The sequence below is a fragment of the Natator depressus genome, chromosome 6, assembly GCF_965152275.1.
Source record: "Natator depressus isolate rNatDep1 chromosome 6, rNatDep2.hap1, whole genome shotgun sequence".
NCBI classification, from domain to species: domain Eukaryota; kingdom Metazoa; phylum Chordata; order Testudines; family Cheloniidae; genus Natator; species Natator depressus.
Genome location: NC_134239.1, coordinates 14,652,393 through 14,676,688, shown reverse-complemented (window position 1 = coordinate 14,676,688; position 24,296 = coordinate 14,652,393). Strand labels below are relative to the sequence as shown.

The window sequence follows — 24,296 nt, the reverse complement described above, 5'->3', positions numbered from 1 at the left end:
TCAATCCTGAGTCCGACCCACAGCTCCTGCTGTCCCAGCCCTAGGCTCCCCCACCGCAGCTCCTTCCTAGCTTGCAGTTTCTGTCTATTGCTTTTCATTGAGGGTTGTGCTGGGAGACCCCAGTCTGGGCCCCTCTCCTTGGCTTTATCCTTGCCTTGGCTCTGTGTCTCTCCCAACCCTGTCCTCCAAGGGTTGTGTGCCCTGGGACACTCTTTCCTCATTATACCCGTTATATCCATGCCGTGGCCGGGATCTCACATGGTCTCTATCAGCATTGGGGAGCAGCCATGGGGTCTGGGCTGGGCAGGTTTCTACCTATGACAAGATGGAATCCCCTTAGCATGGGGCTGTCACGGTTCATTACCTGCCAGGAGCAATGCAATCCGTATATGCAGAAACTTGGCATCACGTTTATTACTGTGACATTGCACTCCATATTATTTTATTAAAATATGCTAATAAGTGTGAATATAATGTAACTGGAATATGCTTCATGCAAAAGGTCTCTTGTAAGGTATCATTACAAAGCTTATAATCTACTGAGTGTGTTCATCCTATTTGTATGTATGTATCATTCTTGTATCTGAAACTACAAATATGAAGTATTACTCTGAAGTCCTATTGTAATTATGCAAAGTGTGGGCCATTAATGGTGGTTTGGAATCTTGATGGCTCCCATTAACCAGGACAATTGACTGTCAATGGCTCTGTTTACTTGCAAGCCTTCCTGTGAGTCAGGTCAGGAAGAATGAAGCCTTGGGATCTCAGAGGACATGTGACCATGTCACCTGGTACTGGAATCCATCTTAAACTTGGGGCTTTTGCATTAGGAAAGAGGGGTGGAGACCCAGAGAGACAAATGATTCCCGCCTTCTGCCAAAGCCATAAAAGGGGATGGAACAGAACAAAGGGGGCTGCAGTCATGAGAAATCTCCTAGCTACCACCTGAGCTGGAATAAGGACTGTACCAGGGGAAAGGATTGGGCTCAGACTAGAAAGGAGTCTAGTCTGTGAAAGAAGCTTATTGGAACATCTCTGAGGGTGAGATTTCATCTATATTCAGTTTCCTACTGTATTAGGCTTAGACTTGCATGTTTTTGTTTTATTTTGCATGGTAATTTACTCTGTTCTGTCTGTTATTACTTGAAACCACTTAAATCCTACTTAATAATATCACTTTTTGCTTATTAATTGACCCGGAGAAAGTAATTTATACCTGGGGGAGCAAACAGCTGTGCATATCTCTTTATCAGTGTTATAGAGGGTGAACAGTTTATGAGTTTACCCTGTACAAGCTTTATACAGAGTAAAACGGATTTATTTGGGGTTTGGATCCCATTGGAAACTGGATATCTGGGTGCTGGAGAAAGGGGCACTTCTTAAGCCGTTTTCAGTTAAGTCTGCAGCTTTTGAAGGAGTTGGTTCAGATCCTGGGTCTGTGCTGGAGCAGACTGGCATGTTAGGCTCAACAAGGCAGGGTTCTGAAGTCCCAAGCTGCCAGGGAAAATGGGCTCAGAGGTAGTCTCAGCACATCAGGTGGCAGTCCCAAGGGGGTTTCTGTGACCCAACCTGTCACAATTACTCAGCTGGAATCCGGCATCAGAGAATCCTCAGGTTGGCTTGGCAAAGCCGAGCTGAAGGCAGAGGTCATGTTGGCATCAACAACTGCCTCAATACCCCCAGCTCTGTGGGATCCGTCTTGGCTCTCCCTCCTCTTGTCTCTGCGTTCCCGTGTGACTTCCTGGGATGCTGAGTCTCTGGGGTTCTCACAAACACAGTCGCCTCCTTCTCACCCTGTGACTTTGTTCCAAGCTGTAGTAGAGCTGTGTCCACATCTCCTGCTCCCTTGTGTGCCAGGAGGTCAGTGCTAAGTCACTGGCAAACCACTGAGTTAATGTTGCCCAGAGGTTCCACGCACCCTTCCAAAATGTCAAGCCCAGCAAAATTCTCACATCTGAAAACCAAGCAATGAGGAGTTAAGGTGCCTGCCAATGGTTCTTAACCCTGCCCCTGGAACTGCGAAGAGCCCCTGGGATCCAGCTGTCCTCAGCATGTTAGGTGTTGCTCTACTGAATGGGGGAGGGGTTAGCTGGAGCAGCTTGGTAGAGCTGTGACTGAGACAAGGTAGTTTGGGGGGCTATTCCACTTAGAATAATAGAATATCAGGGTTGGAAGGGGCCTCAGGAGGTCACCTAGTCCAACCCCCGGCTCAAAGCAGGACCAATCCCCAATTAAATCACCCCAGCCAGGGCTTTGTCAAGCCTGACCTTAAAAACCTCTAAGGAAGGAGATTCCACCACCTCCCCAGAGTAACCCATTCCAGTGCTTCACCACCCTCCTAGTGAAAAAGTTTTTCCTAATATCCAACCCAGACCTCCCCCACTGCAACTTGAGACCATTACTCCTTGTTCTGTCATCTTCTACCACTGAGAACAGTCTAGATCCATCCACATTGGAACCCCCTTTCAGGTAACTGAAAGCAGCTATCAAATCCCCCCTCATTCTTCTCTTCTCCAGACTAAATAATCCCAGGTCCTTCAGCCTTTCCTTATAAGTCATGTGCTCCAGTCCCCTAATCATTCTTGTTGCCCTCCGCTGGACTCTTTCCAATTTTTCCACATCCTTCTTGTAGTGCGGGACCCAAAACTGGACACAGTACTCCAGATGAGGCCTCACCAATGCTGAATAGAGAGGAATGATCATGTCCCTCGATCTGCTGGCAATGCTCCTACTTATACAGCCCAGAATGCTGTTAGCCTTCTTGGCAACAGGGATACACTGTTGACTCATATCCAGCTTCTCATCCACTGTAACCCCTAGGTCCTTTTCTGCAGAACTGCTGCCGAGCCATTCAGTCCCTAGTCTGTAGCGGTGCATGGGATTCTTCCATCCTAAATGCAAGACTCTGCACTTGTCCTTGCTGAACCTCATCAGATTTCTTTTGGCCCAATCCTCTAATTTGTCTAGGTCCCTCTGTATCCTATACCTACCCTCCAGCGTATCTACCACTCCTCCCAGTTTAGTGTCATCTGCAGACTTGCTGAGGGTGCAATCCACGCCATCCTCCAGATCATTAATGAAGATATTGAACAAAACCGGCCCCAGGACCGGCCCTTGGGGCATGCCACTTGATACCGGCTGCCGACTAGACATGGAGCCATTGATCACTACCCATTGAGCCCGATGATCTAGCCAGCTTTGTATCCACCTTATAGTCCGTTCATCCAGCCCATACTTCTTTAACTTGCTGGCGAGAATAATGTGGGAGATTGTATCAAAAGCTTTGCTAAAGACAAGGAATAACATGTCCACTGCTTTCCCCTCATCCACAGAGCCAGTTATCTCATCATAGAAGGCAATCAGGTTAGTCAGGCATGACTTGCCATTGGTGAATCCATGCTGACTCTTCCTGATCACTTTCCTCTCCTCTAAGTGCTAAGGCACTGCCAGAGGGTAGCGTCCTGAAGAGGATGCCACGAGCTGGGAGCAACACAGGTCGAGAAGCCAGTCGAGGGCGAGAGACGGACGGGACACCACTGGCAGAGGGCGCTCCACATGAACTGAGCTAATTCCCAGAGTGAACAGCAGGAGGCGCTGCGGTGGTGAGTCCCAACCCCATCACGCCATCCCATTAAGGCATCAGCATTTTTGAAGGCAGGTGTACACAAACTATTGGTAAAAGATGTGAACTTGAAGAAAAGCTGTTTTTTTATTTTAGATGGTGGGTGGCTGTAGTTCAGGAACCTCTTGTTCAAATTATCTCAAATGTGGGTCACTAACCCTACATCATACCCTCAGGAGGCACCCCAAATTTCAAGACAATCCAAGTAAGCATGGGGATTTCAGAGCACTTAGAAAAATTGATTTTAAACAGAAGGCTTCTCTATTTTAACCATAGCCAACCTGGCACTCAGCTGTAAAATTGTATGAAATTAATCAGCAGCAGCTGCTTTGCTATCTCCAGATCCCCAGCATGGGACAATCCTGAAAGTACAGGTGGCTCTGAGCAGTGTGACAGGGCCCATAGATCTTGGTGTGACGGTATCTGCTGAACAAGAGCACCCATTGAGATGATACAGCCTGGGACAATAGCTCCATTCACCTCAGTGGGTATTCTCAGCCCCTCTCCCCTGGTCAGTGCTTGGGAGCTTGTGTTTTGCACCAAGCCTTCTCATTCTTAATTCCTCACCCTGATCTAGTGGTGTGGTTTTGGTGCATGCTCCTGGGATGGCTGCACTCTGCTCCCCGCCTCTAGAGGGACAGGGCTTCCCTGGATGCTAGCTCATGTGGGGGGCAGAGAAAGGACGTCAGACGGTAGGGTTCCCCAGTTCCCAGCACACATGAGAGGAGGCAAGGAGAAGGGCCAAACACCATATAAAGGGGACTGGACCCCCAGATCCTGGCACACACCAAGGGGCAGGGAGATGGGCTCAGACACCCTCAGAGAGACGTTCTCCCCTGATCCCAGCATATGCACAGGGGCAGGGAGAGGGGCTCAGAGCCCCCTAAAGGGGGAGAACTCCAGATTCCAGCTCACATGATGCCTCAGACACCCTCAGAGGGACAGTACTGCCCAATCCCAGGGCACATATGGGAGGGAAGAATGCGGGCATGTGCCCTAAATATAAAGGGAAGGGTAACAACCTTCCTGTATACAGTACTATAAAATCCCTCCTGGCCAGAGGCATAAAATCCTTTTACCTGTAAAGAGTTAAGAAGCCCAGGTAACCTGGCTGGCACCTGACCAAAAGGACCAATAAGGGGACAAGATACTTTCAAATCGTGGGAGTGGGGAGGGAAGGTTTTGGTCTGTCTGTTCTGTGTGCTTGCCGGACACAGATCAAGGAAGCAAGCAATCCAACTCCATTAGAATTAGTAAGTACTAGCAAGGGAATGCATTACCTTATTTTTGTTTTGGCTTGTGATTTTTCTTTGTGCTGAGAGGAAGGTGTATTCCTGGATTTCTTTTTGTAATTTTAAAGTTTGGCCCTGAGGGAAATTCTCTGTTTTTGAATCTGATTGCCCTGTAAAATTATCTTCCATTCTAATTTTACAGAGGTGCTTCTTTTACCTTTTTTCTTTATAAAGTTCTATTTCTTTTAGAATCTGATTGGGGTGTTTTTAGGACTGTCAAGGTTCCTTCCCCACTCTGAACTCTAGGGTACAGATGTGGGGACCTGCATGAAAACCTCCTAAGCTTACTTTTACCAGCTTAGGTTAAAACTTCCCCAAGGTACAAACTATTTTACCTTTTGCCCTTGGACTTTCGCTGACACCACCAAACGTCTAACCGGGTTTATTTTATTAGGAAAGAGCCCGTTTTGAAACATCTTTCCCCCCAAAATCCTCACCAAAACCATGCACCCCCCTTCCTGGGGAAGGTTTGATAAAAATCCTCACCAATTTGCATAGGTGAACACAGACCCAATCCTTTGGATCTTAAGAACAATGAAAAAAGCATTCAGTTTCTTAAAAGAAGAATTTTAATAGAAGAAAAAGTAAAAAGAATCACCTCTGTAAAATCAGGATGGTAAATACCTTACAGGGTAATTAGATTCAAAACATAGAGAATCCCCTCTAGGCAAAACCTGAAGTTACAAAAAGACACAAACAGGAATATCCATTCCATTCAGCACAGCTTATTTTCTCAGCCATTTAAAGAAATCAGAATCTAACGCATATCTAGCTAGATTACTTACTAAGTTCTAAGACTCTATTCCTGTTCTGTCCCTGGCAAAAGCATCACACAGACAGACCCAGACCCCTTGTTTCTCCCCCCCTCCAGCTTTGAAAGTATCTTGTCTCCTCATTGGTCATTGTGGTCAGGTGCCAGCGAGGTTATCTTAGCTTCTTAACCCTTTACAGGTGAAAGGGTTTTTCCTCTGGCCAGGAGGGATTTTAAAGGTGTTTACCCTTCCCTTTATATTTATGACAAGGACACTAAAAAAAAAACAACCCAAGGTTGGTCTGTGCTCATCTTGTTTATTCTCAAGTCTCCCCAAGAAAGGGGGTTTAGGGGGATATTGGGGGGAGTAGGAACTCCAAGTGGTCCTTTCCCTGAGTTTGTCTAAATCACTTGATGGTGGCAGTGTTACCTAATCCAAGGTACAAGGGAGAATTTGTGCCTTGGGGAGTTTTTAACCTAAACTGGTAGAAATAAGCTTAGGGGGGTCTTTCATGCGGGTCCCCACGTCTGTATCCTAGAATTCAGAGTGGGGAGGGAACCCTGACAGCGTGACTGACACCTGCTTAGCCTCCTTCCCACCATCACATCACCTGAACCCCCTAGCCCCTCTGATCTCCTCATAATCCCCCTCCCTTTGCTGCAGCTCCAATCCCCTCTATCCTATTCCCCCCTGCCTTCTAATTCCCCCTTCCAGAAAACTTTCACATATGACATTTATGTTACTAGTTTAAGCACCTTCTGAGTCTTCTGCCATCCTGCAATTACATTTCCCCCAGGCCCCCAAATAATATGATTTAAAAACCCCTTTGGCAGTCAGGTTGTAGCAGCAAGAATGGTTTGTTCTCAGACTTATCCCGAGGGTTGGATATGAATTTACAGCCACTCAACCACATTGATACTGGCCTGTGAGCTGTGGCTGACATACAGCTTTATTGGATGGGAGATTGTTACAGTTGCTAGGATACCTACAAGCTAAGGAAGGGAGCAGCAAAGGGGAGCTGGACTGCAGGGTGCTATGTTTATAGGACTTAAGGCAGGGGTGGCCAACCTGTGGCTCCAGAGCCACATGTGGCTCTTCAGAAGTTAATATGAGGCTCATTTTATAGGCACCAACTTTGGGGCTGGAGCTACAGACACCAACTTTCCAATGTGCCGGGGGATGCTCACTGCTCAACCCCTGGCTCTGCCACAGGCCCTGCCCCCACTCCACCCCTTCCCGCCCCCTCCCCTGAGCCTGCCATGCCCTCGCTCCTCCCCCTCTGAGCCTCCTGCATGCCACAAAACAGCTGATCAGGAGGTGTGGGGAGGCAGGGGGAGGTGCTGGTGGGCAGGTGGTGCTGGGAGTCGGGGGGATGGGGGGAGCTGATCGGGGTTCTGCGGATGTATTACTGTAGCTCTTTGTACGTTGGCAAATTCTGGCTCCTTCTCAGGCTTAGATTGGCCACCCCTGACTTAGGGTAAGTTCCACCCAAGAAGGCTGTGAAAAATGCATTAGACTGTGAAATCTGGGCTACCCCAGAAAATCTAGCTATTGTAGGGGGGTCGTGGGATTTCCACCCTTAGTTTTATGCAGCTGCTGGTGGCAGTGCTGCCTTACGAGCTGGGCGACTGGAGAGCAGTGGCTGCTGGCCAGGAGCCCAGCTCTTACGGCAGCGATGCCGCCAGCAGCAGCCCGGAAGTGAGGGTTCATGATGTGGTATTGCCCCCCGCACGTCTGCGCCGCCACCAACAGCAGCTTCCTGCAGCCAGGGGAGGTTCTGGAGGTTGGAGTGTAGAGCCCAGTGCACAGGAGGAGCCCTCGGCTGGGGTGCCCTAGACCTGCCCCTTCCTGGCTCCAGACCTAGCACTCAGTGGTTAAAGGGGCCTTGGGCTGGCTGTGTTTGTGCCACAGCACCCTAGGGTTGTCCACCCATAAGGCTGGACCTGCCCCCCTCCCCAAAGTGACAGCCCCCCCAATACTATGTCACCCTTACTTCTGCGCTGCTGGTGGCGGCAGCACTGCCTTCAGAGCTGGGCTCCCAGCCAGCAGCCACTGCTCTTGGGCCGTCCAGCTCTGAAGCCATCGCCACTGCTGGCAGCACTGCAGCAGCGAGGGTGGCATGATACGGTATTGCCATTCTTACTTCTGCGCTGCTGCTGGCGGTGTCACAAATGTAAGGGTGGCCACCCTCGCTTGAGTGCTGCTGCTGGCAGTGGTGCTCCCTTCAGAGCTGGGTTCCCAGCCATCAGCTGCGGAGCTTCCTGAAGCCAGGGGAGTGTCCCGGAGGTGGGTCTGACTCAGCCCAGGGAGTGGCCCATGAAGGGGAAAAAGAAGACCTGTCCCTCCCCATCCTGACTGGGACTAGCAGCTGGAGCTCAGTACATGGTAGGAGCCCACAGCCCTGTCCCTCCCTGGCTCTGGTCCCAGCACTCAGAGGTTGAAGGGGCTTTGGGATGGCTAAATGTGGGGGGGGCATGGCACCTCCCTGACCAACCTGGGCTATTGCCCACCCCTAAGACCAGCCCTTCCTGTCCCAAAAAAGTGATGGCCCCTCTCCTACTATGCCACCCTCACTTCTGTGCTGCTGCTGGTGGCAACACTGCCTTCAGAGCTGGGCTCCCGGCCAGCAGCTGCTGCTCTCTGACCACCCAGCTCTGAAGGCAGTGCCGCTGCCAGCAGCTGCTCAAAACTAAGGGTAGCAATGCTGCAACCCCCACCCCTCCACCCCCAGAATGGCCTTGCAACCTGGCCCCCCAGCTGCATTTTTGGTTGGGAACCCCCATGATTTCAACATGGTGAAATTTCAGATCCAAATGTCTGGAACTGTGAAGTTTATTATTTTTAAAATCCTGTGATATTGACCAAAACGGGCTGTGAATTTGGTAGGGCCCAACCCCTGAGGCTGGTATGTGCTATGTTATGAAGAGGCACTGGAGAGATGGGAGATGTTTCTAGTTCCATGGGGCCCAATTCAGAGCCCTGGATTTTCCTGACCACCCTGTTGGCCCTCAGCCCTGCCCCATAGAGGCTTCTGGGGAAGGGGACTTAGGTAGGAGGTGGTGGCTGGTGCTGGGTCAGGACACTCAGCTGGGAGCCATCACTGGCTCTGGGGTGTGGATAATGATAGCACAGGCTGGGCTGGCGCTGGAAGCTCTGGCTCTCCTGCAGTCTCTGCATGGGGAGGTTGTCCAGGGCTACGTGGCCAAAGATGGAGCAGCCTTGTGGATGAGTCCGCTTGGCTGTGATGGTGCTAAGCACCTGCATTTAGCCGCACCTACGGTGCTGGGGCAGGGTGTAGCCATGCGCCATGGCACCAAAGGGGTCCATGAGGCTCCAACTGACTGGGTGATCGGTGGCATCCAGGAGGCAGAAGCTGGGGAAGTGGTGAATCAGGTTGGCCAAGTACTGCCAGCTCTGCTCAGTCCCCACATAGAGCCATGTCTTGTTCCTCAGGTTGCTGAGGCTCTCGTCCCTGGACGTCTCCCACATGGCAGAGTCCAGCCTGGGGAGCACAGACGGTCAAGGTAGAGCCAAGGGGAGGGAGGGACAGACTGGCTCGGGGTGGGGAATGGGACACGGAGCTTTTCCCCACAGTGGGGTGCCGGCTCAGATCTGGCCCTGGGGCTAGGGAACTGGCTGGCTCAGGGAAGTTGAGAGCATGGGGCCTTTCCCCACTAATGCAGATGGGAGCAGCACTGTCATGTCCCTGCTCAGCGGGTCTGGGAGGGAGTGTCTCCTTCAGGGAAGCTTTCCCCATTCCCAGAGCATCCCCGGGAGGCAGACTCTTCGCTGAGGGCTTGAGTGAGCCACTGATGACTGGATGGGCATTGGGGAGGGAAGACGCTCCTGCCCCGCAGGGGCCCTTGTGGCTGGTAGAACCATTTCATAGGGCAGGTGGATGTCCATGCTCTTCATGGGTTGCTTGCCAGGGTGCAGGTCTCCAGGGCTGTGGGTCGGGCAGCTGTTGTGCAGTAGCATCATTTGCTATGGAGCAAGTGACGCCATTGCTCCTCTAGACCTTGGCTTGCCCTCCTCCCATGGGTCTATCTGTTCCACTTTTTGCCCCATCTGCCTTTTCAGGGTACAGGATAGTCTGTAATGTTCAAACACTGCTTTGCTCTTCCTGCCCCCGGAGTTTTCTAAAATAACACGTCTGGTGTTGGGTAAGCAGGATCCGCCCCCACCCCCACCCCCGTGCATGTGCACGCGCACACACACAGATCCTGAGCTGCCCAGTGTCTGTGGGGTCCCTGAGCAGCTAGAGAGCAGGCCACAGGGGCAGTGCCAATCCATGGGCTTTCCAGTGAAGCTGTCCCACCCCATCTGTCCACTCCCCAGCAGACACTGACTGGATTTCAGGCATAGTGCTGAATGTAGGTGAAATAATTGGATGCCTACAGCTGCACCCCCTTGGCCTCGGCGGTGTCCCTCGAGGCCTCGTACACCCATCCTGGAGCCTTGCAGGGGGCGGCGACAGGCCCTGAGCAGTGGGAGCACTGAATGAAGAACATGGCTGTGGGGGGCCCAGCCTGGCATGTGGGGAGGAGAGGAGACCAAGCCAATCCACCAGCACACAGGTCTCGTGAAAGGGGACCTGCATCAAGTGAGCCAATCCCAGCCCAGTGTCCTGAGCCCATTGGACACATGGGAACAGCCTGAGAAGCCTGTGGGTTCAGGGTCTGGCAGTGTTGGGGTCTGCTGGGTTTTGGCCCCAGAGGGTGAGGGGGACAAGCAGTGGCTGTGGCGCTCAGGACGAGACAGCCCCAGAGGTTACCATGGATGCGGAAGGCCTGGCCCCAGCTGATGCCACCTGTGCTGCCCAGCAGGGCCTGGTAGGCGACCAGGTCCTGGTGAAATGCCGCATACATGTTGGTGTAGAAATCAGTCATCCAATGCCACCTGCTGAGGGAGACGTGGAAACCCCATTGAATGACTGTTCTGCCTGCCCCCCCACTGAGCCAACCTGACCCCTAGAGGGGAAAGGCCCCAAATCCCAATCCCTCCCCCCCAAGCCAGTCTGGCCCCCATCTTGGAGCTCCCTAGAGGAGAAACACCCTGGATCCCAATCCCTGCCCTCCCCCTCCCCCCGCAAGCCAGCCAGGCCCCCTCCCTGGGGGCCAGATCAGAGCCAGCTCCCCCTCCAGGGGAAAGGCCCTGTGTCCCATTCGCCACTCCATTGAGTCAGCCATTCCCCTAGGTGTAGCACAGTGGCTGAGGGGCAGCATCTCTCTGCGTGGCCAAGTGAGGATGGTTTTAACTCAGGCCATGAATCCACTGACCAGAACCTCGTGCCCAGCTAGGTTCCCACGGTTTATGTTTATCACGGCACCGTAAACCTGCCAGAGATGGGGCGGGGGGGTGTCAGAGCAATTCCAGCTCTCATGGCTCTGTCACGAGCCTCCCAATTTTTAGTAGGGGTTTCAAGTGTCTCGTGATCTTCTACACCTTGGTGGAGATTTTTGCCCTTCTCCAAAATGGCCACTCTCTGCTGTCTTTGCCAGTGGGGCTGACACCACAGGCTGCCTTTAGTCAAGATGGTTGCATGTGATGAAGTGGGTATTTTTTTTGGTGCCCCAGTTTCCTCCATGCGTTGCCTGGCTATCCAGTGGGGAGAAGGAACTATGTTTGGTGCCAGGGCAGCCTAAGGCCATGTCTACACTATGAAAGTACTCTGATTTTACAGAAGTCGATTTTTGGGAACAGACTGTATAAAGTCGAGTGCATGCATCCACACTAAGCACATTAATTCGGCAGTGTATGTTCACAGTACCGTGGCAAGCATCGACATTCTGAGCAGTGCATTGTGGATAGCTATCCCACAGTTCCCGCAGTCCCCGCTGCCTATTGGAATTCTGGGCTGAGCTCCCAATGCCTGATGGGGCCAAAAATTTGTCGTGGGTGGTTATGGGTAAATGTCGTCAGTCAACCCACCCTCCCTCCATGAAAGCAACAGCAGACAATCATTTTACACCCTTTTCCCTGGATTGCCTGAGCAGACGCCATAGCACAGCAAGCATGGCGCCTGTTCGGCTCACTGCAGCAGTTATGACCATTGTAAACACCTTGTGCATTATTGTGCAGTTTATGCAGAACCAGCACCTGAAAAACCAGGCAAGGAGGCGACGGCAGCGCGGTGATAAGGACATGAACACAGATTTCTCTAAAACCGCGGTCCCCAGCAATTTGGAGATCATGGTGTTACTGGGGCAGGCTCATGCTGTGGAATGCTGATTCTGGGCCTGGGAAACAAGCACAGAGTATTGGGATCAGATAGTGTTGCAGGTTAGGGATGATTCCCAGTGGCTGTGAAACTTTCGCATGTGTAAGGGCACTTTCATAGAACTTTGTGACTTGCTTTCCCCTGCCCTGAAGCACAAGAATACCAATATGAGAGCAGCCCTCACAGTTCACAAGCAAGTGGCAATAGCCCTGTGGAAGCTTGCAATGCCAGTCAGTCAGTAATCAATTTGGAGTGGGCAAATCTACTGTGGGGGTTGCAGTGATGCAAGTAGCCAACGCAATCATTGAGCTGCCACTATCAAAGGTAGTGACTCTGGGAAATGTGCAGGTCATACTAGATGGCTTTGCTGCAATGGGATTCCCCAACTGTGGTGGGGCTATAGACGGAACGCATATCCCTATCTTGGGACTGGACCACCAGGGCAGCCAGTACATAAACCGCAAGGGGTACTTTTCAATGGTGCTGCAAGCACTGGTGGATCACAAGGGACGTTTCACCAACATCAACGTGGGACGGCCAGGAAAGGTTCATGACGCTCATGTCTTCAGGAACTCTGGTCTGTTTAAATGGCTGCAGGAAGGGATTTACTTCCCAGACCAGAAAATAACCATTGGGGATGTTGAAATGCCTATAGTTCTCCTTGGGGACCCAGCCTACCCCTTAATGCCCTGGCTCATGAAGCCGTACACAGGCACCCTGGAGCTGTTCAACTATAGGCTGAGCAAGTGCAGAATGATGGTAGAGTGTGGACGTTTAAAGGGTCGCTGGCGCAGTTTACTGACTCGCTCAGACCTCAGCGAAACCAATATTCCCATTATTATTGCTGCTTGCTGTGTGCTCCACAATCTCTGTGAGAGTAAGGGGGAGACGTTTCTGGTGGGGTGGGAGGTTGATGCAAATTGCCTGGCCGCTGAATACGCGCAGCCAGACACCAGGGCGGTTAGAATAGCAAAGTAGGAAGCGCTGCGCATCAGAGAAGCTTTGAAAACCAGTTTCATGACTGGCCAGGGTACTGTGTGACACTTCTGTTTGTTTCTCCTTGATGAAAATCCACCCCCTTGGTTACCTCTAAATTCCCTGTAAGCCACCCGCCCTCCCCCCTTCAATCACAGCTTGCTTGCAAACGAAATAAAGTCTCTATCATTTAAAAAACATGTGTTCTTTATTAATTGATTATTAAAATAGGGAGATAACTCACAAGGTAGCCAGGGTGGGGTGTGGGAGGAGGGTAGGAGGGAAAGAAAAGGCCACTTTAAAACTTCTTGAATGACATCCTTCTGTTGCTTGGGCTGTCCACTGGGGTGGAGTGATTGGGTGCCCGGAGCCTCCCCCACCCCGTGTTCTTGGGCATCTGGATGAGGAGGTTATGGAACTTGGGGAGAAGGGAAGGTGGTTAAACAGGGGCTGCAGTGGCAGTCTATGATCCTGCTGCCATTCATGAACTTCCACCAGACGCCGGAGCATGTCCGTTTGATCCCGCAGTAGCCCCAGCATTGCCCCATGCTGCCTCTGACCTTCCTGCCACCACCTCTCCTCACGTTCATCGGCCACTTTCCTGTACTCTGCTATTGTGTCCCTCCACACATTCTGCTGAGCTCTGTCAGTGCGGGACGACTGCATGAGCTCAGAGAACATGTCATCGTGCGTGTGTTTTTTTTGCCACCTTATCTGAGATAGCCTTTGGGATGGAGGAGGGAGGCTTGAAACATTTGCAGCTGCTGGAGGAAAAAAAGGGAGTGAAGTATTTAAAAAGATACATTTTACAGAACAATGGCTATACTCTTTCACGGTGAACAACACTATTCATATTACATAGCACATGTGATTTTGGTACAAGGTTGCATTTTGCATCTTATATTGAGTGCCTGCGGCTTTGGTGTTAGAGATCACACATGCAGTGCCGGGCAACAGAATTCGGCTTGCAGGCGGCCATGGTAAGCCATAGTCTTTCGGCTTCTCCAACCTTCATAACAGCAGTGCCCTCCTCTCCCCTACCAAGCAAAGCACATTGAGTTGGCCATTTAGTGCTGCAGTTTTCCTGTTAATGTGCAGCAGCAGAAACCAAACTAACCCCCCCCCCATCCAATTCTCTGGGATGATTGCTTTACCCCTCACACCACCGCGTGGCTGGTATCAGGGAAGATCCCTGCTAGCCAAACGCGAACAGCTCAGCACCAATGGCCTCCCCCCAACACCGCATGGCTAACTGCAGGGAACATTTCTGTTCAGCCACAGGCAAACAGCCCAGTAGGAACGGGCACCTCTGAATGTCCCCTTAATTAAATTCCCCTATTTCAACCAGGTTACCATGAACGATATCACTCTCCTGAGGATAACACAGAGAGATAAAGAACGGATGTTGGTTGAATGCCAGCAAACACCGGGACCATACGCTACCAGGCTTTGTCATGCAATGATACCAGATTACTTGCTACTAGCATGGCGTGATAAAGTATCCTACCATGGAGGACAGAATAAGGCTGCTCTCCCCAGAAACCTTATGCAAAGACTTTTAGAGTACCTCCAGGAGAGCTTCATGGAGATGTCCCAAGAGGATTTCCGCTCCATCCCCAGACATAGAATCATAGAATCATAGAATATCAGGGTTGGAAGGGACCTCAGGAGGTCATCTAGTCCAACCCCCTGCTCAAAGCAGGACCAGTCCCCAACTAAATCATCCCAGCCAGGGCTTTGTCAAGCCTGACCTTAAAAACCTCTAAGGGGCTGGTGATGCCCCCCCCCAATATATTTGAGGCCTGGAGCCATGAAGGGAGGCAGAGCTACCCAGATCTCTGACTGGCTGGCACGGCGGAGCTTGCTGGCTACGTTGAATGAGCAGCAGAAATTTGCTGGGTTTGACTTTGGGAGACAGGAGATGCGAGTGGAGGGGGCGGCTGGGAGAGCAGCCAGCACCTGGGGGGAGGGGCCTGCCCCCCCCAGCTAGCCCTTGACCCAGAGGTTGGGGATTTCCCCCAACCAGCCCAATCGCCACCCCTTCACCCTGGGGAGAGAGAACTTTCTGCTCTGCTCCCATCCCCATCCCAGGAAGTGGCAAGTGGGAAAAAAGATGGGTCCGTGTCACTGGCAATGTATTGGGCAGGGCCCTCCATAGTGTCCCCTCCAGCAGCCGCAGCTTGGAGGAGCAGCTCAGGATCAGCATCGCTGGTGGGGATGGGCCCTCGGCAAATTCCAGCCAGGATGGCACGGGATGCCCTGTGTGAGAGACCTATCAGTTCCTGTGACCTTCCCCCCTACACTCCCTCTGCACACACCTTCCTGGTGACACAAGGGATGTCTGCAACATTCCAGCCCTGCCAAAATAACAAATGCTGTGGATAGACCCTACAATAACAAACCAGTCTGGTTACAACACCTGTGCCCACCAGAGACCCCAATAACAAACCCAACGTGTATACATGTTGTTCATGCTATGGCACCAATGGTTGTATTCTCAGTGTAGGACTTCCTGTGGATTTTCCTCTCCCCCTAAGTATCAGCACTTCCTTGCAGTTTTGATGAGAATTTGCACAATTGGCGCTTAGATGTTCCCAGAGCACAAGGAGTTGCAGGTCAGGACCTCAACTAAGTCTAATTTCTCTTGTGAGGGGCAACAAATCTTCACAACATGTTTTCCCCACAATTTGCTAAGCTGTGTTTGTGAGTCAAGCTCCTACAATAACAAACCAGTCTGGGTGCAGCCTCTGTGATCACTACAGACCCTACAATAACAATCTCTGTTTGTGGCCCCAGCCATGCCAGGGCTGGCATGTACAGGGCGAAGGTGGTCCCAGTAGCTCCCACATACCTGGGCAGTCTCTGTGCTGGGATAATGGGCATCCCCAGAGAAGTTGGAGGGACTCGGTGCCCTTGGGGCAGTGAGGTCCCTGGCTGGTAGCAGCTAGTCCTGTCCCCGGGTCTCTCCCTTGTAGGCAGCTCCGGCCTCTTATCCCTGAGCGAATGAGCCATTAACAGAGTCTGTGCCTGACCAGGAGCTGGGACAGCCACATCCCTGCAGTTGCAAGGCATGATCGAGCTCCTTCTGTGGGCCGGGAGGGGTGAGAGCATTGGGGTAAGCGGAGTGGGACTAACACACACAGGGCAATGCACACCAGGATATGCCAGTCCCAGCCTCTGCCAGCAGGGGGCGCTGTAGGGAACAGGACAGGAGCCCTCCATTTCTGTTTCAGCTGCTGAACTGTTCTCTTGTCACGCAGGATGACATGAAGCTGCTTCCAAGCAGAGTGCCCTGGAACATCCATCTGTGGTGAAAGTATTTGTGGACTCCCAGCATCCTGCAGACAGGCCTGAGCCAGCAAAGAATAAACACCAACTCGGCTCAAGCATAGGCAGCTAGGGAATTCATGCCCCAAACACAGAAAAACATTCTATTCCCAGCTTTGCTTCTAACCTACCATGTGACCGTGGACATGTCCCCGGTCTCCTTCTACTTCAGTTTCCCCACACACCCTGTGTCTGGCTTGTATATCTCCAGTGTGACTGCTTTAGCGTGGGGCGTGTCCCTCCTCCCTGGAGGGGGAGAACTGGGACCTTTGCACTGAGATGGATAAATCAAGGGTATACAAGGTGAGTGAGCTAGTATCTTTGATTGAACAACTTCTGTTGGGGAGACAAGCTTGCAAGCGCCACGGAGCTCTTCTTCCGATCTGGGAAAGGTCCACAGAGCATCGCAGGCACATACAGGGTGGAGTGAGCACATTGCAAGCGACCAGTCACGGTGAAGTTGGCAGTTAACAGGTCTGCAGGACACAGGAGGCTTGGTAGTTTCCAGATTGTTGTAACGAGCCATAAATCCAGTGTCTCTGTTCAGTCCATGAGTCCGTGTCTAGCAGCATTATGACTCTAAGCTCCCAGGCTCACCTTCGGAAGGCATCATGCAGGTTTCCTTTGAGGACGAGGACTGAGAGGCCAGATATGGAGTTTCAGAGTAACAGCCGTGTTAGTCTGTATTCGCAAAAAGAAAAGGAGGACTTGTGGCACCTTTGAGACTAACCAATTTATTTGAGCATACGCTTTCGTGAGCTACAGCTCACTTCATCGGATGCATCGGGATTTGGATGGTACAATTTAGATAGGGGCAGGCTTGGCGCTACCAAGAGGGCAAAGGGGACATTTCTCCCACCCTCCAATTATCTTCAGGGAGCCTCACCTGCAAGGACAAATACAGGCCAAGTTCCCACTGATAACCAGTGGAAGTGACAATGACAAAATACTGACACAGGAGCCTCATTGTACCTTTTTAAACTAAAAATCCAAGATTTCCCAGGGATCAAACTAAGCCCTGGGAGATTTCTTGGTTGTTTAATAAATAGCAACATCCAGGGACCCCAATATACCCCTTTCCCCCAATAACGGGACACTAGCACTGGCTTAATTATAAGCAACAGGCACTAATTTCTAAAATATGCACAGTTATTACCTACATACACAACTATAAATTTATTTGCAAATGGATTTATAGAATAATGATTCTCGTTATTTTTAAATTGTAGATTTTTGGGGGACTTGGGGCTTTTGAAGTGCAGGGCAAAGTAACTTCCCACTCCCCTCCTGGTGTTACTACCCGAAGCCTTGCTTTTTAAAAATATATATTTAGTAGGGCTGTCGATTAATCACAGTTAACTCACGTGATTAACTCAAAAGTTAATTATGATTAAAAAATTAATCGCGATTAATTGCAGTTTTAGTCTCACTGTTAAACAATTGAAATTTATTAAATATTTTTGGATGTTTTGCTACATTTTCAAATATATTGATTTCAATTACAACACAGAATACAAAGTACCGTGCTCACTTTATATTACTATTTTTGTTACAAATATATGCACTGTAAAAATGATAAACAAAAGAAATAGTATTTTTCAATTCACCTCATACAAGTACTGTAGTGCAATCTCTTTATCATGAAAGTGCAACTTACAAATGTAGATTTGTTTTGTTACATAACTGCACTCAAAAACAAAACAGTGTAAAACTTTATAGCCTACAAGTCCACTCGGTCCTACTTCTTTTACAGCCAACCACTAAGACAAACAAGTGTGTTTACATTTACGGGAAATAATACTGCCCGCTTCTTATTTACAATGTCACCTGAAAGTGAGAACAGGCGTCAGCATGGCACTTTTGTAGCTGGCATTGCAAGGTATTTACGTGACAGATCTGCTAAACATTCATATGCCCTTTCATGCTTCGGCCACCATTCCAGAGGACATGCTTCCATACTGAAGTCACTCGTTAAAAAAATAATGTGTTAACTACATCTGTGACTGAACTCCTTAGGGGAGAATTGTATGTCTCCTGTTCTGTTTTACCCACATTCTGCCATATATTTCATGTTGTAGCAGTCTCGGATGATGACCCAGCACGTGTTGTTCATTTTAAGAACACTTTTGCTGCAGATTTAACGAAATGCAAAGAAGATACCAATGTGAGATTTCTAAAGATAGATATAACACTCAAACCTAGGTTTAAGAATCTGAACTGCCTTCCAAAATCTGAGGGGGACGAGGTGTGGAGCATGCTTTCAGATGTCTTAAAAGAGCAACACTCAGATGCGGAAACTACAGAACCCAAACCACCAAAAATGAAAATCAGCCTTCTGCTGGTGGCATCTGACTCAGAGGATGAAAATGAACATGTGTCGGTCTGCACTGCTTTGGATCGTTATTCAGTAGAACCCGTCATCAGCATGGACGCATGTCCTCTGGAATGGTGGTTTAAGCATGAAGGGACATCTGAATCTTTAGCACAACTGGCATGTAAATATCTTGCGACGACAAGTACAACAGTGCCCTGTGAGTGTCTGGTCTCACTTTCAGGTGACATTGTAAACAAGAAGCAGGCAGCAGCATCTCCTGCAAATTGTAACCAAACTTGTTTGTCTGAGTGATTGGTTGAAGTAGGACTGAGTGGACTTGTAGGCTCTAAAGTTTTACATTGTTTTATTTTTGAGTGCATAATTCTACATTTGTAAGTTCAACTTTCATGATAAAGAGATTGCACTACAGTACTTGTATTAGGTGAATTGAAATATAATATTTCTTTTGTTTTTTACAGGGCAAATATTTGTAATCAAAAATATAAAGTGAGCACTGTACACTTTATATTCTGTGTTCTAACTGAAATCAATATTTTTGAAAATGTAGAAAACATCCAAAAATATTTAAATAAATGATATCCTATTATCATTTAACAGTGCGATTAATCATGATTACATTTTTAATTGTGCAACTAATCACGATTAATTTTTTAATTGCTTGACAGCATTAGTATTTTTTATTAACAACATGAAATCCGCTCTTGGAAAGTCTGGAGGGGTGAGGGAGGTGGCGGCATTCATTTTGTCCCAGTGACGAAACATGCTGAGAAAACATTGGCAGCATTGTTTCCTGCTTCCTGGGGTTTTCCAATTGACTTTTTATTTTTTTTGCATTGTTTATTTTACATTTTACAATTATTCATGAATTGTTTCCCCATGCTGCAGATGTATTCCTGACTTATATTACCAGAGGAATAGGCCTGTGACCTGAATGCCAGCGAAACAGCACACAGGTGTGCATTATTTTTAATATTTGCACTATTAATAATTTGAAATACAAAGCACAACAAAACTTTTTCCCTTCCTATATAGTGGGAGGTACTAATATACATTTAAACAACAGCACTAACTTAGACTCATTTGAGGCCAAGTAGATTTTTACCAAACTGGGGGCTTTGGGGCTTTTAACTGTGCTTCAAGCACCTATTCGGTGTTTAGCAAATTTATTAATTTTGGATTGCTTGGGGTTTGATTATTTTACTAGGACCCCTTGGCTTAAGAGCCTATTGTGGTGTGGTTTGTTTGGTTTTTTGGAGGGGAGAGGCTGACTTGCCTTTTTTAATACCTGTACTGCTTCTGGGGTAGGACATAAGGGGCACCTGACTCTACCAATAAATTGTATTTTAACACCTCTTCTTTAAATCTTACATAAACTCTGAACCTTTCCCACCCATCGGTGTCCAAATGTGCCACTATTGGACAAACAAGAGGTGACCAGCCTCCCTATAGGGAGACAATGGGTGGCGCACTCAGACTCGGGGTCTTTCCTTCATGCCCCGTCAACTTTCACAGGAAGTTTGGGGAGGCAACCCATTTCTTTATTTTGTTAGCTCTTACCCTCCAGTATTTTTTTGCAATTACAAGAACTTCTATTTAGGCCACTTCAGTTCTTCAGATGCCTTAAGGGCTGTGAGCTAAAATCTCCACCAGTTCTCAGGGTGTGTCGGGAGCATCTTCCATAGAACCCTGTCAGTGAAGTCAATCAGCACTTTCAATTCTTTTAAAGCATTAATTTTTAAGATTCCTACTTGGATAGCATAAAGGGAGCCTGCAAAGTCCTTTGCTTAATGACAGGTTTCAGAGTAGCAGCCGTGTTAGTCTGTATCCGCAAAAAGAAAAGGAGTACTTGTGGCATGTTAGAGACTAACCAATTTATTTGAGCATAAGCTTTTGTGAGCTACAGCTCACTTCATTGGATGCATGTAGTGGAAAATACAGTGGGGAGATTTTATATAGACAGAGAAAGTAAAACAATGGGTGTTACCATACAAACTGTAACGAGAGAGTTCAGGTTAGGTGAGCTATTACCAGCAGGAGAGCGGGGGCCGGGGGGGAGTGGGAAACTTTTGTAGTGATAATCAAGGTGGGCCATTTCCAGCAGTTGACAAGAACGTGTGAGGAACTGTCGGGGGGGGGGGGGGAGGGAATAAACATGGGGAAATAGTTTTACTATGTGTAATGACACATCCACTCCCAGTCTTTATTCAAGCCTAAGTTAATTGTATCCAATTTGCAAATTAATTCCAATTCAGCAGTCTCTCGTTGGAGTCTGTTTTTGAAGTTTTTTTGTTGAAGAATTGCCACTTTTAGGTTAGTCTCTAAGGTGCCACAAGTACTCCTTTTCTTTTCACTTTTAGGTCTGTAATCGAGTGACCAGAGAGATTGAAGTGTTCTCCAACTGGTTTTTAAATGTTATAATTCTTGACGTCTGATTTGTGTCCATTTATTCTTTTACGTAGAGACTGTCCAGTTTGACCAATGTACATGGCAGAGGGGCATTGCTGGCACATGATGGCATATATCACATTGGTGGATGTGCAGGTGAACGAGCCTCTGATAGTGTGGCTGATGTTATTAGGCCCTGTGATGGTGTCCCCTGAATAGATATGTGGGCACAGTTGGCAACGGGCTTTGTTGCAAGGATAGGTTCCTGGGTTAGTGGTTCTGTTGCGTGGTGTGTGGTTGCTGGTGAGTATTTGCTTCAGGTTGGGGGGCTGTCTGTAAGCAAGGACTGGCCTGCCTCCCAAGATCTGTGAGAGTGATGGGTCGTCCTTCAGGATACGTTGTAGATCCTTGATGATGCGTTGGAGAGGTTTTAGTTGGGGGCTGAAGGTGATGGCTAGTGGCGTTCTGTTATTTTCTTTGTTGGGCCTGTCCTGTAGCAGGTAACTTCTGGGTACTCTTCTGGCTCTGTCAATCTGTTTCTTCACTTCAGCAGGTGGGTATTGGAGTTGTAAGAATGCTTGATAGAGATCTTGTAGGTATTTGTCTCTGTCTGAGGGGTTGGAGCAAATTCGGTTGTATCGTAGAGCTTGGCTATAGACAATGGATCGTGTGGTGTGATCTGGATGAAAGCTGGAGGCATGTAGGTAAGCATAGCGGTCAGTAGGTTTCCGGTATAGGGTGGTGTTTATGTGACCATCACTTATTAGCACTGTAGTGTCCAGGAAGTGGATCTCTTGTGTGGACTGGTCCAGGCTGCGATTGATGGTGGGATGGAAATTATTGAAATCATGGTGGAATTCCTCAAGGGCTTCTTTTCCAGATGATGAAGATGTCATCAATGTAGCGCAAGTAGAGTAGGGGCATTTGGGGACGAGAGCTGAGGAAGAGTTGTTCTAAGACAGCCATAAAAATGTTGGCATACTGTGGGGCCATGCGGGTCCCCATGTTTATTTTCCCCCCCCCAAACTGTTCCTCACACGTTCTTGTCCACTACTGGAAATGGCCCACCTTGATTATCACTACAAAAGGTTCCCCCCCCCGGCTCTCCTGCTGCTCACCTTATCTTATCACTCTCGTTACAGTGTGTATGGTAACACACATTGTTTTATGTTCTCTGTGTATATAAAATCTCCCCACTGTATTTTCCACAACATGCATCCGATGAAGTGAGCTGTAACTCACAAAAGCTTATGCTCAGATAAATTTTTTAGTCTCTAAGGTGCCACAAGTACTCCTTTTCTTTTTGCAAAGTCCTTGTGGGTCATACATTTTCTGGCCAAGGCCACTACATCTGCCAGAGTGAGACCGGGGGTATCAGCTATCCTCATCAGCTATCCCAAGGCTGTACTCTGGTTTGGCAGACCTACCGATTTTCCCTGTGGCCCTAACCTCGTCAGGGGAGAAAGGCCTGATCTTTACCCATTCCTTTCATCCTTGGCTACACTCTTGGGGACCAATTTTGCTGACCGTGGTGTTTACTATTGGGGTTATGGGCAGGGGCTTCCGCAGCCTTCTAGTATCTGGAGCAAAGGGCCATATGGGTACTGCCCAAAAGGGCCCAGGGGAAAATCATTAATCTTCCCTTTCATAGTTATAACAAAGAAGATACAAAGCAGGGTCCCCCCACCCTATTTCCCCCCAGACTATGAGCCCCCTTTATCACAGCCACTATTCCCCTTTGCCTCCCAACTCTGCTTTAAGGGCACAAATGTGTCTCTTGCATTCCCCATGGTCTGCCTGAGTCTTATTATGGGAGTCCTTTAATAAGGCTGTAACCACTGCCTTGCTTTCCTCTGTCTGCCTTTTCAATTCATATACTTCCTGCTCCAGGCTTTCACTCACTTTTTTTACTACTACACATTTCCTTCTGCATTGCCACTCTCTGTGCTGCCTGACTCAGAGTCATAGCCCTAAGGGTATCTGACTGCCTTTAGGCTATCTGCTTTCTTTTCTAACTCCTTTACTTTTGCCTTTAACTGATCTAGTTTTTTATTTACTATTATTGCAACCATTTGCTTACAGAGCTGCAGGAATGCCCCAGGGCTGGTGAAGGCTCCAGGCTTCCAAAGACTATTACTATTTTCCTATACAAAATTTGTCAAGCTGTTACCCAAAATTATTTCCAACGTTTCCATTTTTTCAGATGTTCCCTTTTCTTCTGAAATATTTTTTTTATTAGATCAGGCTACCAGCTTGTGTCCTAGTAATGGATTGTAGTCTGTGAGTCAATTTACGGATACAACATGGGAATTACAGGTTGCGACAAGTCCCTCTAGTCCCTGTTGCAACAAACTTTGTACCGATCGTCCCCTTCCTCTCCACCATTCCTGGCTGGCTCACCAAATTTGTTATTAGGACTTATTTGAACATGATACTCTGGTAACTAATTTTTGTCTTCCAAGCAGTTTCAGGAATTAAATCAATGGGGACACAGAACCTCCCTCTGATAAATGATTGGTACAAACAAGAGTGCTTTCACTTAAAGCTCCTTTTTTATTAAGGCTCAAGCACACACACATATGCAAGTGCCATAGTCTAGAGCACCCCAGATATGGTTACCCAGAGTCTGATGTGGTATCAAGTGTTCAGCGGCAGGTTTCCGGTGACCAGCCATCCTTCCAGCTGCTGGGGAGTAAGATGTCAGTCTGCTAGGTCTTAGAAATCTTCCTTGAATTGCTCCAGATTGCACACTTTTCAACTAATGTTTTTAAGTTACTCAAAACAAAGTACATATTTATAACTTATAGTAACCTCTACTAGGCTAACATTTTCCTAGCAACAGCAAAAAACAAAACAAAAAACCCACTCCGCACCTCATAATGTTATTTATCAGCAAAGTAACTCCTAGTCATAACAGTAAGATACACAGATCCAAGGTAAGTTATTTACACTCTTTAAAAAAAAATTAAATAAATTTGTACAAAGGTGCAGCTGTACAGCTATTTGTCTGCTTTACTTAGGCAACAACCACATTATTTCTAACTATGTAGTGTTCTCATTTTTAACTAATCATAGCTGAGTACACAAAATGGCTGCGGTTGTATCAAGTACAGGTTACTTGAAGTCCACACTCTTGTAACAGCACAACTTGTCCCAGCTGAGAGTTCCTTAAGTGGAGAGAGATGTTGGTGACTCCAGGATCTTTCCATGCTTTTCTAACAGTTCCAGATTGTATTTCCTTTCCCTCTTCGGTTCACTTCTGGGCTTCAGTTTCTTGATGCTTTGGCTCCATGGCACTCCTATGGGAGGCTTCTTCAGCTTACCATGCAGCAGCTGCCTCTGTCTCCTTCAGCTTCTTTCCAACTGCTTCTTTCAGTCTCCTTTCTAC

At 48.5% G+C, this 24,296-nt stretch overlaps 1 protein-coding gene across 1 annotated transcript; it reads right to left on the bottom strand.

Moving 5' to 3' along the window:
* Nucleotides 1–8,711: 8,711 nt before the first annotated feature.
* On the bottom strand, nucleotides 8,712–10,555 carry LOC141989713 (glycine-N-acyltransferase-like protein 3). Its single transcript, XM_074956639.1, has 4 exons — nucleotides 10,441–10,555; nucleotides 10,065–10,146; nucleotides 8,945–9,168; nucleotides 8,712–8,860 (listed from the first exon to the last, which is right to left on the bottom strand). The coding sequence occupies exons 1-4, from the start codon at nucleotides 10,553–10,555 to the stop codon at nucleotides 8,712–8,714; spliced, it is 570 nt and encodes a 189-aa protein (XP_074812740.1).
* Nucleotides 10,556–24,296: the final 13,741 nt, after the last annotated feature.

Excerpts from the sequence above, each read along its gene's own strand:
- LOC141989713 (XM_074956639.1), bottom strand. The coding sequence starts at position 10,555 with ATGACTGATTTCTACACCAACATGTATGCGGCATTTCACCAGGACCTG. Across the intron at positions 10,147-10,440 it reads CCAGGCCTTCCGCATCCATG|GGCCTGTCGCCGCCCCCTGC; the intron begins GTAACCTCTGGG and ends CCCACTGCTCAG. Across the intron at positions 8,861-8,944 it reads CTACACCCTGCCCCAGCACC|CCCTGGACAACCTCCCCATG; the intron begins GTAGGTGCGGCT and ends TTGGCCACGTAG.